The 13,570-nt window shown below is 37.1% G+C and overlaps 1 protein-coding gene across 2 annotated transcripts in view; it reads right to left on the bottom strand.

Moving 5' to 3' along the window:
- Positions 1 to 1,307: 1,307 nt before the first annotated feature.
- LOC145694952 (nuclear RNA export factor 1-like) overlaps positions 1,308 to 13,570 on the bottom strand; it is a 144,677-nt gene continuing 132,414 nt past the window's right edge. For both annotated transcript variants that reach the window (XM_081771755.1, XM_081771753.1), the window contains exons 13-14: positions 10,454 to 10,611; positions 1,308 to 1,591 (exon numbers count right to left, since the gene is read on the bottom strand). In XM_081771755.1, the coding sequence (XP_081627881.1) occupies positions 1,462 to 1,591; positions 10,454 to 10,611 (288 nt within the window). In that variant the 3' untranslated portion in view covers positions 1,308 to 1,461. The remainder of the gene's footprint in view (positions 1,592 to 10,453; positions 10,612 to 13,570) is intronic.

Here is a 13,570-nt window from a genome sequence, read left to right as displayed (position 1 = left end):
TATACTGAATAAGCAGTCGCAGACAGACGACAAGGAGTAGTCCTCCAGCTTGGGGGTTTAGGTGAGGCTAACAACTTGGCACGAAAAGTCCGGGTAGGAAAATTTTTGTCCACGAGCTTTCACGTCGAGAATGGCCTGAAACAAGGAGATGCGTTGTCCTCATTATTATTCAACTTTGTCCTGGAGTACGCTACAAGGAAAATCAAATATAGCAACCGTGGCCTAGAGCTGAATGGTGTTCACCAGGTTATGGCGTACGCTGATGATGTAAATTTAATAGGGGATGATAGGAGAACAAAGAAAGAAATGCAGAGAAAACTAAATACATGGAAGTTCGTTGGGATCGTAATACGGCAAATAATGGATGCGTCAAAATATCGAATAATACTTCTGATAAAGTGGATAGTTTCAAATATCTGGGATCAATATTAACAGACGAAAACCATATTCACAAAGAAATTAAATGTCGACTGAAAGCAGGGAATTCGTGTAATCATGCCTGTTGTTCTGTATTGTTACGAAAGATGGTCGCTTACTCTGACGGAAGAATATAGATTGAAAGGAGAACAAGATCCTGAGACGAATATTCGGACCCAAGAGAAACGGAAATGGGGATGGTGAGAACTTCATAACGAGGAACTACATAATTTATATGGTTTACCAAACATTGTTAGGATCATGAAGTCTAGGAGGCTCAGGTGGGCAGGTCATGTAGCCAGGATGGAAGAAAGTAGGAATGCTTTCAAAGTCTTAACTGGAAGACAAACCGGGAAACGATTATTAGGAAGATCTAGATGCAGATGGGAGGATAATATTAAGATGGATCTCGCAGAAATAGTAATACAAAGTAGAAACTTGATCCAGTTGGCTAAGGATAGAGGTCAGTGGAGAGCTTTTGTGAACGCGGCATTGAACCTCCGGGTTCCATAGGCCTTAGAGTCAGTTAGTTAGGTGATTTGAACGTTCATTCTTATTAACGTCCAAACCATTTTTTTCTCTCTTTACATTCAATACCATTTTTTTCTAGAAATCATAACTGTTCATTTCCCAGTTCAACCTGCTAATTTTCTCCCTTCTTCTTTACATTTACACTCTGAAAACTTGTCTTCTTTTTTGTAATATTTACGTATCTGTTCCGTATAGTATGATACTCTGCACGAAAGACTGGATGGAAATGTGTTTCGAACATAAGAAAAAAGTTACCTGCTGTAATTTTTGTCCTTCAACATATATAGTTAGTTGTACTAGTTTCTTTTATTTCAATTACCTATGTCAGAGGGTTTTCTCAAAGAATACAAATCACCGGAAACGAATAATTAATTTTTATTTAAAAGGTTTTATACATATTAAAACTTCAAATAATACTGATTTTGTTATAACAGTATTGGATACGAAATTTAAGATATACGAAAAAAAAAAAATGTTGCATTAGCATACTGATCACAGAGATCATGAGTGAAATTATTCGATTGCCATTTCGACGGTATCTCTGTTCTCCACAAAAGCTATGGATGGAATGGCGTTCTTATCGGACAGCTCTTTGAAAACTGTAATTGCTTTTTCTAGATCCCACTCATTCTCTTGCAAACACCTGCAACAAAATAAGCAAAAAAAAAAAAAAAAAATGTTTTGAGAAACAAACAGTATATACATGAAAATTGAGAATTCTTCCAAGTACAAAACACAAGGAAAAAATAGTATTAATAATACTAGTTTCAGCGCACTTTCACTTTTTATACAAAAATCACATACCCAAATGAATGACATACCCAATTACATTATGAAAATTACTATACCCAAATTATCCTAGTGCAAAAAGCATTAAAAATATTTAATGTTTTGCTTCACTGTGATCCAAGTGATGGAAAAACATCTAAATATGGGTAGTAATATTTCTATCTTCTTGACAAATATTACTACTAAAACAAAATTCTCCAAATTATCCTAGTGCAAAGACATTCGCTTTACCGGGATCCAGGCGAAGAAAAATAATTATTTACGCACATGTCTTTATGTTATCTTATTTTAACAGGTAAACTTGTATAAAAAGAGGATCAAATTACCTTTCATATGCAGTTTGTGTAATTAAAAATGGTCAATATTTAGCTGAGAAATGATAGATGAGGTGAGTTCAATTCAGCATTTTACACCATTGAACTTGGTAGTAGACTACAAAATCTGGAACCCGAAGTGGCATGACCAGTGGTGGAAGGTGGTAAGAGGCCCTGGCCCAGCCTATCCATTTACTTTCAGATATTCTGATTTATAATTCATTCATTTTCCTTGCACAGAATGTAAAATTTTTTAAGTTGAAATATTTTATTATCTGATAAAGAAATCGTGGTCAGCACCACTGCTGTGAGGCCCTCCAAGCGGTGGAACTAATACCAAGCTACTCAGGAAATCATGCGAGAGAACAGTTAGTGATAACTAGAGTCCGGATTTTTATGTAATATCAACCCCCTAAATATGTACATAAATATGTAACAAAAATCGCTTAAAAATGTAAGAAATATGTAATATTACGTATGTTACATATTTATGAAAACGTAATATTAACATGCCTATGAGTATGCAATATTTAAACGAATTATGAAAATAAAATGGAAAATCTACTACATTTTATCCTGCTTAATGCAAGTCCCCCAATGAAGTGAAATGCTTGAACAGCTGGGACAACCATACGTCACTGACGTGACTGATTGCAGGATAATAAAAATCAGACGCGAATGAAGGAAGATGTGAATCAGCTAGAGAGAAACAGGAAAGCTCCGAGAAAAGCAATGCATACGGCATTTGTACGTCAGAAATCTCATGTGGTGTGGTGTGGTGTGGTCCCGTTTCAAATCTAGGACCTTTTACACTAAATGCGCATCCGTCAGCACGGCCCAATCTTGAAATGAATTATACGCAATATACACATTTAAATACTAAAAGCAACTTAAGACGAAATGTATTGTTTTATATATATTTATTTCATGCAGGGAAAAGCAATCCTATATCTTTTAAACAATACCAGCTGAACTAAGATTGAAGAATATTTCCACTAATGAACATTTTTAATTTGAAATAAAGTACTTACAAAAGATGTGCCTGCAGTTCAACTGTGTGTTGTTGCACAATGGGTTACAAGGTACATTTCCAAATGATCAGAAGTAAAATTTTGTCGGCGATTAGACAAAATATTCTTGTATGCAGAGAATGATTTCCCCACATCACATGAGGTAACAGGAGCGTATTTCAACAGGAGGAAAATATCTTCAGGGGGATTCTTGTTTCACCACTGAGAATCTCTCACACTGCCAATAGGCTGTCGTAACCCGGGTTTCTTTCCAGCATTGCATTTAGTTTCTTTCGAACTTTTTCTTCTACATCTACATACACACCTTGCAGCAGTCTCTTTGCATCCTCTATGATTTCCATGGATTCCGGAAGAAGCCGCCCAACAGTCTCTAGCTTTTTAATGCTTGTAGGTAGCCAACCAAAATTGCTGTCTATGTATGCGATATCACACGCTACTTTTGAGTCCTTAAACAGTTTCTGAGCAATGCCAACTGACACAGCAGACTCCCATGGAAATGAATGAACAACAGGCTTAATTTTTTGAAAATGTTCATTGTAAATATGTACTGGCTATATTCAAGTGCTCCATCGCGTTAGCACAAGCTCCGGAGGAAGTGGCACGTCTGGCAGTTGATCTCTGTAAACTTGAGCACGTTGTGGCGCCTTAACAAACATTTTTTCGTGGAAGAAACTAGTTGATTTACTTCGCAAAAGTTGTCTCTCACCTTCTGCAACACGCTGAAGAGCATGGGCCATACAGGTGAAATGAATTAAGTGAGAGTAAAAAACTGTAAGTGCTCTAGCCGCTTTTAACATGTACGCTGCACTGTCTGTATAGAGAACAAGGACTTTTTCTTCCTGAACTCCTCCCGGCCACAACACTTTAAAACCATCGTTTACAAAGCGAGCAATCGTGGAATGATTCGTGCGTTCCAGCAATTTACTCGCAATAAGATAGGATTTAGATGGAGCATCTTCACTTAACTTTCCAATCACTAAATTTGCTACATAACGTCCCAAAACGTCTGTTGTTTCGTCCACAGAAATCCAAATATATATATGAACTACATATTTCTGCCCTAATGGTATCTATAGCTTCCCTATAACAAACTTTGAGATAACACTTTCTAAGAGTGGACTCGTCAGGAATTCGACGCCCGCAGTACTTCTCCAGAAAAGCACGGTATTTTGGCACTTGAACTTTGTTCCAAGGAATGTTTGCTGCTATCATTGCTTGGCACAAGTCTGAAAAACTCACTCACTGAAGTATCTTGATGCATTTGTGTCAAGAGTACTTGTTTTTTTGCAGTTAGCAAATTTTTATTTCTTTCATGGAGTGCACTTCGTACATGTCATAACTGAGATTTCATTGAACACCCAATTTTTATCTCACACTTGGCACAACACCACTTTACCGTCCGTAGTAAACGCATCATCGATAGTTACCCACGACCGCAATTTCGCGGATAAACTTGAGGCAACCGGAGCCATTTCTAACTTCGACGGCCAATACAGAACACGTGCGTTTTGCAACTGCAATACTAGAGTACTGTCCTCTTGTCATTCAGTTGAACAAGCGAAGTTCTTTGAAAGCTTAGGTTACCTGCTATGATATTGCCATTGTCCTCAGCTTCTTGGAACGAACTCTTGCAGTAAATTCCTCGAAGCACACTAGCATACAGTTTTAACTTGAATTGCACGATTTGCTTTCATCTTTTTTTCTCGTCCGACCTCCGATAACAATCATATAGACTTCATTTTAGGAATTTCTTGGCCAGTCGCCTGTCAGGCATGTGATCTGTCTTCCTCCAGAGTTGAGAATAAAGGGCAATGCTAATGTACCCCGGAGGGAGGATTTTTACTTGTTTCTTCTTATATTTCTTTTTTATCGGCGAAAATTCTGCGAAACATGGTTTGACAAATAAAGAAAAAGAGAGATATTTCTCTGTCGGTAAAGAAACGAATAGACAGACATGACAAAATAGAATCTAGATGCAAGCCTTGCACAGTTGGAGAGCTTATTTTTTTAATTTAATTAAAATTTCAGTAAACGCAAAATTTTAAGACTGTTTTATGTAAAAATATGTAGAAACCATAGAAATATGTAATATTGGTCAAAATATGTAATATGAAACTTGAGTTGAAGCATCCTACAGGTGTGAATCACAAACATTTAAGGATTTGACGAACCTACATATGAAGGAAAAAATATGTAATTACATACAAAGCCGGACATTAGTGATAACCTGTGAGAGGGACCGGCCTCAGCGCTTATCGACTTTCGTTTCTACATATGTATACAGCGTTTGTTTCGAGTCCTTCGACTTCGATGCGATATGTCAAGCAATTAAAGAGCAAGAGCAAATGGGACCTCATTCCACACTAACTTTGCTTAATTTTGCGGACCGCAACGTAATGCAAAAGCTAGAAGAACCAGTTGTAAGCGTCACACCTATTATCGCAAACTAAAACCCGCTTTGTGCGTTGCATTGACGCAAACCCACATGAAAAATTAAACTCATGGTGTGGAGGAGTGTGTATTTTTGAGATATCGTCAATGACAATTTTTCTTACATTTGTAAAAGTGAACGAGGGAAAATGCCTGAGCGGTCGGAGAATATGAATTTAATAGAATTACTATTAAACAATCCCCTATCGCAGTGGTCTTTTGGAAATTAATATGTTATTAAGAAACGAAGACTAAGCCAGTAATGAAGAGAGAACAAACAGACCGTAAGAATGTAACAAAATTCTGCATGAATTGGTATGATAAATACGCAGGTAGTACACATTGAAACTGAAACTTATGGGCAAACAGTTCCTATGGGAATATTCACGGGGATTCCCAGATCCATCTGGTAGTTTATATCGTACTTTTGAACAATGGGTCACATGTGCGGGTCCTTGGTTTCACTCTAGTAGAAGAGGTTCATCGTGAGCGTCAAATTGTGTGTGTAGAACGGTATAATCGGAGGGGCGGGGGTGATACCCGATTTCAAAAGAGGGCACATAGCAGGGACGCGTCTAGCAGGTGCATCTGTGTCCAGAACTGCAACACTTTGTGACGTCTTACAAGCTACAGTATCCTGGGTGATATGTGCATATGAACAGGATGGACGAACCACATCTAGGAGGAGTAACTGCAGGGAAAAACGAAAGTTGTCTGAAAGAGACGTCAGGACACTGACTAGGATTGTTGTACGAAAACGGAAATCCACCGAATCGGCAATCATCGCAGAAGTGAATACACATCTCACAGAACCTGTGTGCACGAAAACAATCCGTCGGTACTTGCATGAGGCCAATATCCATGGCAGAGTTGGGAGCCGAAACCTTTTATCTGTAGCACAAATGCCGTCAAGCAGGTTCAGTAGTATCAAAATCATAAAACCTGGACTTTGGGTTACCTAAAACGTGTTATATTCTCGAATGAGTCCAGTTACGCTGTTTTCCAAACAACAGGGACTGTTCGTCTGGAGAAGCTCCTTTGACGCATACAACATAGGCTCCTTGGTACCCACAGTCAAACATGCAAACTGATCTATGATGTTTTGCGGTGAAATATCGTGGCAGATTTTGGGACCCCTAATTGTTTTAGAGGGTCGTGTCCGTGCCGAGGACTATAGGACCATTTTACACCCTATGGATCGAACATTCTTCTCGGACGGTGGTGTAGTGTTCCAGAATGAAAAATGCCCCATTCACAGTGCTAAACTTGTCACAGAGTAGTTCGATGAGCTTGACAGTGAGGTTGGGCACCTGCCATGGCCCGCTCAATTGCCAGATCTCAACGTTATTGAGCCTGTATGGTGTTTGTTAGAGGATCAAGTGAGAAAACGTTTCCATCCACCACATGCACGTGCTGGAACTTGTCACTGTGCTTCAAGAGAAATCGCCAAAAATCCCTCTGCTAACGGTACATGACCTTTATCAATCCTTCCCAAGTCATGCTGCTGCTGTACTTGCCGCCAAAAGCACCCCAACACCTTGCTAAATAATAATTATGACTTTCTACCAGGTATTTCAGTCTCTATGTCTACTACTTGTAAGTGGCTGGATGGAACAAAAAGATTTATTGTTTTTATAGCCTTATTGTGGTGAAGCAGAATGGATAAAAGTAGGAATTGTTTCCTTGAAAAAAAATCGAATATAAAGCAACAAAATACCAAGGACCTGAAATACATTTAAAAAATCGATGAAAATTATTATTTGCTAGACCGAACCCAAGACCTGTGTGCTGTGCACCTACAAACGCTAAAACATGATGGCAAAGTCGCTAATAGAAAAATTGTGTCGTATAAATAGAATTCTTTGTTTTCTCGGTAAACGGGCATTGTCTTTCCGAGGACATTTTGAGAACGTTGAATCCGATAACGAGAATTTGGAGTTACTGGAATTGTTAGCATATAAAGAACAGTTTATGAGAAAACATTTAAAGTCTGATTTTGCTTTTAAAGGGGCATCAAGTGATATACAAAATGACTTGATTGAATGCGAGTCAATTGTTTTGAACAATATAATTAACTAACGACCAGAATTTGTTTCAGTACAAGTAGATGAAACAACAGATGTTTCTCGTAAAACGCACATAAGTATGATAGTGTAGTATGTCTGAATGATCAAATATGAGAAAGATTCAAAAGGTTCTTTGGTGTGTCACGTGACAAATCTACAAGAAATGTCAGAAATCACTGTAGTGATTTAGCTCCATGCAGAGAAAAACTTGTGTATCAAACGTAAGACGACGCGTCTGTAATGGCTACTTCAAAAGGAGGTGTGCACTATTACGTGAATGCCCGTCTGCATTGTTTATAGGTTGTTACGCCATATGCTGAACTTGGTGTTACAAACACACACACACGGTGAAAAAAAAAAAAAAAAACGTTTATTTGCAACTTTACTAGGATCCAAGGTCGCTGATCCTGGGGGGGGGTAATGCTCATCTGGGCCCCCATGTGTTCTTATGAATATATACTTTTTATCTATGTTTTTTTTTTTTTTTTTTTAATATGAATATACAATATTTGGCATAATTTGAATTCGTCTTAAAATCCTCATATATGCCCTCTTAGACCCTTGTTTACAACCAAACACACATCTAAATAGGTCCCCCCCCCCCTGAAATTACAGAGAAATCGGCGCCCTTGCTGGGATCAATTCGTTATTTGAAAGGTCAATAAATAGAACTGAGCTACTGAGAGAATAGGGTTTTTATCTTCCCCACCCGGTCGCGCTCAGTTGAAACAATTAAAACGCATTACGGTGAACTAAAATCAGCTATGTGTCACATGTGTGGATCTAATTATGAAAATTGGGATCCGGATCCAGTAAGTGCTGCCGGTGGTCTAAAACTACGTTTAAATTCATGTAAATTTGTCTTTTGTTGTGTTTCTGTAGTAAAATATTTATGTCTACCGAATATCTGTTTACTTTGCAAAAGAAAATATACTTCTGATGTCACGGAGTGCCGCAAAGGAGTCATACAAGCATCGTCTGGGTTCAGAAGAGACTGTGCATGAATTGTTAAGACACTAATTCGTTGCAGTTCAGCGATAAGGAAAACGCTTAAAAGTACTCTGCTATTAAATTTTGGATACACTTACAGTTCAGATGATAAGTTTTCATGATTTGTTCCCTTTGGAATTTGTAGAACTACTTGATTGTGAACAGACTCATAATTACAAGAGGAAGAAATTTAAAAAAATAATTTAGGAAATTTAACTGCGAAATGAACTGACAGTCATCTACCATGTTGAAATGTCACAAACCTATTAATTTACTTCAATACATCATATCAAATGGTCTGCGAGAAGAGTACACAGAATGTCTTCACTTGTTACATGCGCGTAATTATTCCAGTTACTACAGCACTATGTGAGACAGCCATGGTGTCCTGAAGAGAATTAAAAAATTCCGGAGGAATGTAATGAATAACGACAAACAGACTTAGTGCGTTAGCTTAAATTGCTACAGAACTGAGCCATGGATCCGGCTTTTAAAAAGTAACAGAATGTTATGAAAAAAAAAAAAAAAAACTGATCCATTAATTTGAAAGTAATCAAAGTGATATACTATTATAACATTCGGCCTACCCTGTTCGAAACTATCGTTCTTCGTCACTCGGCATGACCAAGACAGAGCATGTATTTACAGGAAATACAATGTTACTTCAACGGACCTTTCTCTTCAAGTATGATATCTCTTACATGTGTTGGTGGTGCTCAGAATGGCTTCTCACAGCACAATACTGGGCAGCCTCGATTTGCTTCTTGCTCCCGGTGAGAGGTTATGCGGAAGTTTCGTTTCCGCTTGAGTGTCAGAGCCAAAGTAAAGGATTACACACTCAATATTTGAATTAAAACCTGAACATACAGTTTGCAAAAATTTTAAGCTAAACTATCTTCAACAAGACTAAAGTGTGCGAAACGGAAGGTTAACTTTTGATAGTTACAGATAGTTTTGAGGCTAAAATTGAGCTAAATCTCACACGATAAATTTTTCCCCTTCGGAAAATCAAATTTATGATTACTCTAAGACGTGACGTGAACATTATACTAAGGTAATAGCTCTGAGATTAAGTACAGGAATGCATTTACTCACGTGTATTCTAGGATGCTGAGTTCGTAGCTGAATTTTGTACTTCTATACTAAATACACACACTACACTTCACTTTTTCATTAGTTTTAATCCTCAAGTATCGATCACGAGACGTGTCCATGCGAAGAATATAGGCGAGGACTCCCGTCTTATTCTCGCTGGTTCCTTCGGAAACAAACTTCAGTCTTTTCGATTGTGAGGGTTGTCCCCTACGAATATTTTGCTATTCTATGATGACTGAATTTTTCGGGTTAAGCTTGGAGGAAGAAAAGCAATCTGGATGAGATATGCGTCAAACCCAAAGTTTCTTCTCTCGCTGGTGCAGAATCTTTAGTACCAAAAAGTCAGTCCTTCTCGTACTGAAGTTCGTAGTTTTGATTTTGTACGAATCAACATATTAATAATTATGGTGAAGGATTTTCAAATTATCGAACGAGAAACACAAGAACAAAATTTTTACTTAGTCTATGAATTGCTGAAGTCTTGTTTTCCGCGTTATAATCGGTACCGGTATCGAATTAAGTTTGAAGCGTGTACCCGAATGCAGATAGTTTTACTTAGCTATTTTTCTTACAATTTTATTTTTGGAAAAAAAAAAGAGAGAAAAAAGAAAAGAATCACAAATTACAGTAAATTCACATTTTATGAGGGATTAAAATCCATTTGAGATTCCATTTTACGATATACTGTAAAGTTTGCAATATATCGCTTGCGTTTACATATAGTGCGTTTTACTCTTGTTACTTAGTAAATTCTATCTGACAAATCTAATTGCTCAACTATAAGACTTACTTGAGTGACCAATCTCTTCTCATATTTGTCAAGTGAGCAATAGTTTCAATCATCAGGTACCTGGTATAATCATAAAGCCAACTTTCTGGCGTTTTGCTGCCGGTTTCTTTCTCATCTAATTCAATAGGCATTTTCGGCCCAGACTTCCCACTGGATACCTAAGAATGCAACAATTTTTGTCAGGTATTAGCTAAAACAGGTTAATAAGAAACATCACTTCACGTTTCGAAAACTATGCATAAAATATTAGGGAAGGTATTAGCTACTTATTATAAAAATTAAACTAACATTTTTTTTTTTTTCATTTTTTCTAATCACACTAGAAACCATTTTATACTTATTCACTTATAAAAATATAAAATTAGATTTTTCTTTTTCTCTACAGGGTGTTTCAAAAAAACATCGAAACGTTTGGCAGGTGATTCCTGACGCCAAGATAAGATGAAAAGTACAGATCAACCTGGGTGCACAAGTGCTTCCTTTTGGAGTTACAGGCTGTCGAAAACATGAAAAAATGAACTCTGAAGGTCCATAGCTCCAAAACTATGGGACCTACCATAGTCGGGCCAAGACTTCACTTAGGAACTAATATGTGCGCTGTCCAAAAATACATGTCTCAGAATCCTAAGGTACTCACGCAAAAAAATTTTATAGAGCAAGTTTTGCTACGAGCACATAATTTGAAGTACTCACTAACTACCTCTATAAAAATTATTGCGGAAGTACTGCAGGATTCTGAAACATGGATATTGGGACAGGGTATGTATTTAGTTCCTAAACGAAATCTTGACCCGACTATGGTAGGTCCCATAGTTTTGGAGCTAAGGACCTTTAAAGTTAATTTTTTCACGTTTTCGGCAGCCTATAGTTCCGAAAGGAAACATTTGTGCACCCAGGTTGGTCTATTTTTTTCGTCGTATCTTGGCGTCAGGAATCACCTCCCAAACGTTGTCGGTGTTGTTTTTAAACATCCTGTATATTGAGAAGCATTAAAGTCTACCTACTTAATACATATTTAAAATCAAATGCTGAAGGATGTCCTTTATGCGGGTAAGTGGATGAAGTACTTGAGATACGTAAATTTTTAAGTCTCTTGAAGAAATAATGAGATTTTCTTTTCAGTTGAAGTATAATAAACGTTGTAAATAACGAACAAACTAACTTTATATGTACTGATCCTTGAACTCTTTGTTACTGTTTAAAGCCACCTTATCGACGAGAATAACTATAATATATTTTATAAAATATAAACACTACACTAATTATTACTAAACCTTCAAATTGTGGACGTGGAGAGGAATGGAGAGAGTAAGCTGGGTCAAGAGGAAAACAAATGAGGTGTTAAAAGAAGTGGGAGCGAAAAGGACAATTTTAAATGTAATTGAAAAGAGGAAGAGAAACTAGTTGGGACATTGGTTGAGAAGGAACTTCATCAGCATGCTTGAGAGTATGATAACAGGAAAGAGAGGAAGGGAGCAAAGGATGCTATAGCTGATGGACGGTTCAAAACAGAAATATCGTATGTGAAGAATTAGCTGAAAACCATGGTGCTTGACGCTTTTCAATTGCGGCAAGTGGTCTGCCAATAATGGCAGAATACATATGATTGTGATTATTATTATTATTATTCTGATATATACCAACAATGAAGAAATTTTATATGTACAAAGAACACGGATGGTTTCACTCAATCACGTCAGTACTAAAACTACACTGAAGTAAACGAAATTCGTTCGTCATAACGTACGAAAAAAAAGTTGATAACTACTTTTATTTTTTATTTTTTTCAATGCTTTAAAAGCAATTCAAAGGAGATATTGGTATGTATATGTACACAAAATAATATACATTCTTGATAATAACTGGAAGTTTTCAGCTTAGAAAGTAATCCATTAGTATTAAAGATATCCACCTTACATATTTAATAACACATAAACAATTTAAGTTGCTCTTTCTGTTTTCTGTCTGTTCAGACCAAACATTACAGAAAAAATGTAGATACAACTTATATTCGAAACAATACAGATACAATACAGGCAATACCGTTATTCCACTTCGACAACATAATTGAAGACTCGCTGTAGAAACCAATGTAAGAGCCACCTTGAAATTGTTTCACTTATTTTATTTTTTAAATACGTTTATGCCTTATTTAGATTTTCATACTTGGTTATAATGCTAGGTTGTATTTCTAAGCAATAGTATTTTCTATTTTGTGACGCTAGGGCACAATTTACTATCCTTTGTCTCTACTGACACAATAACTACTGTTTTTGGCGCTTACATTGTTTTCTACAGCGAGTCTTCAATTTACGACTTAGAACGGTATATTCGATCACAGTTAGGTTAGATGATTAAATTAATTCAATTCAAGATAAATACAGAAACCGAATTAAAATATGGCGAAGTATGATTACAATTCAAGACAACAAACAACGAAAAGAGCTTGGGTTAGAGATACAAGTTGTAGACAAGATCGCGCAGTTCTATCCATTCGATACACTAAACATCCATTGACTTAGAACATGGAATGATTTTAAAACAAATCAATTCAAAGGATGTGTTATATAGTAATGCTGAGGATGCATGTGCAGCACCTAGCCGTTGTTAATGGTGTTAGGTAATCATATAAGTACGCCAGACAGAGTAGCACGTAGAGGTGTGTTGAAGCGGGAAGAAGATAGTGTTTCAAAATGGTAGACCTCTTTGAGTTTAAAATGGAACAACTTCTGGATGTGTTGTTACTTGCTTCAAGTTTATTTTGGGTGGCCAGTGTGCATGACGTGTCACGATGAACAGTGTCCAAGGAGATGATGCCCTGTAGAACACATTATAAAACAACATCGGCGAAGAGTACTAGTGGTCAGAAGAGGCACAGTGATAGGGATAGCCAAGCATTGAAGATGATTGTCATTATGTACTGTGCAGCGAACGCGGCAAAAGTGATTACGGACTCAATCAGCAACTGGAACAGCTTATTGTGATATTTGCAATCCAATGCGAGTTGTATAGCCTGAACGCTCACGGTCAAATTGCAATTTTTAAACCGCTTTTCACCACTAACGATTTGGTGCAAGGAAACAGTATCAAGAACATCTAATGTGGACCGCTGATGAT

The sequence above is a fragment of the Thermobia domestica genome, chromosome 9 (genome assembly GCF_964235325.1).
Source record: "Thermobia domestica chromosome 9, izTheDome1.hap1.1, whole genome shotgun sequence".
Taxonomy (NCBI): domain Eukaryota; kingdom Metazoa; phylum Arthropoda; class Insecta; order Zygentoma; family Lepismatidae; genus Thermobia; species Thermobia domestica.
This window is presented reverse-complemented; position numbering and strand designations above follow the sequence as displayed.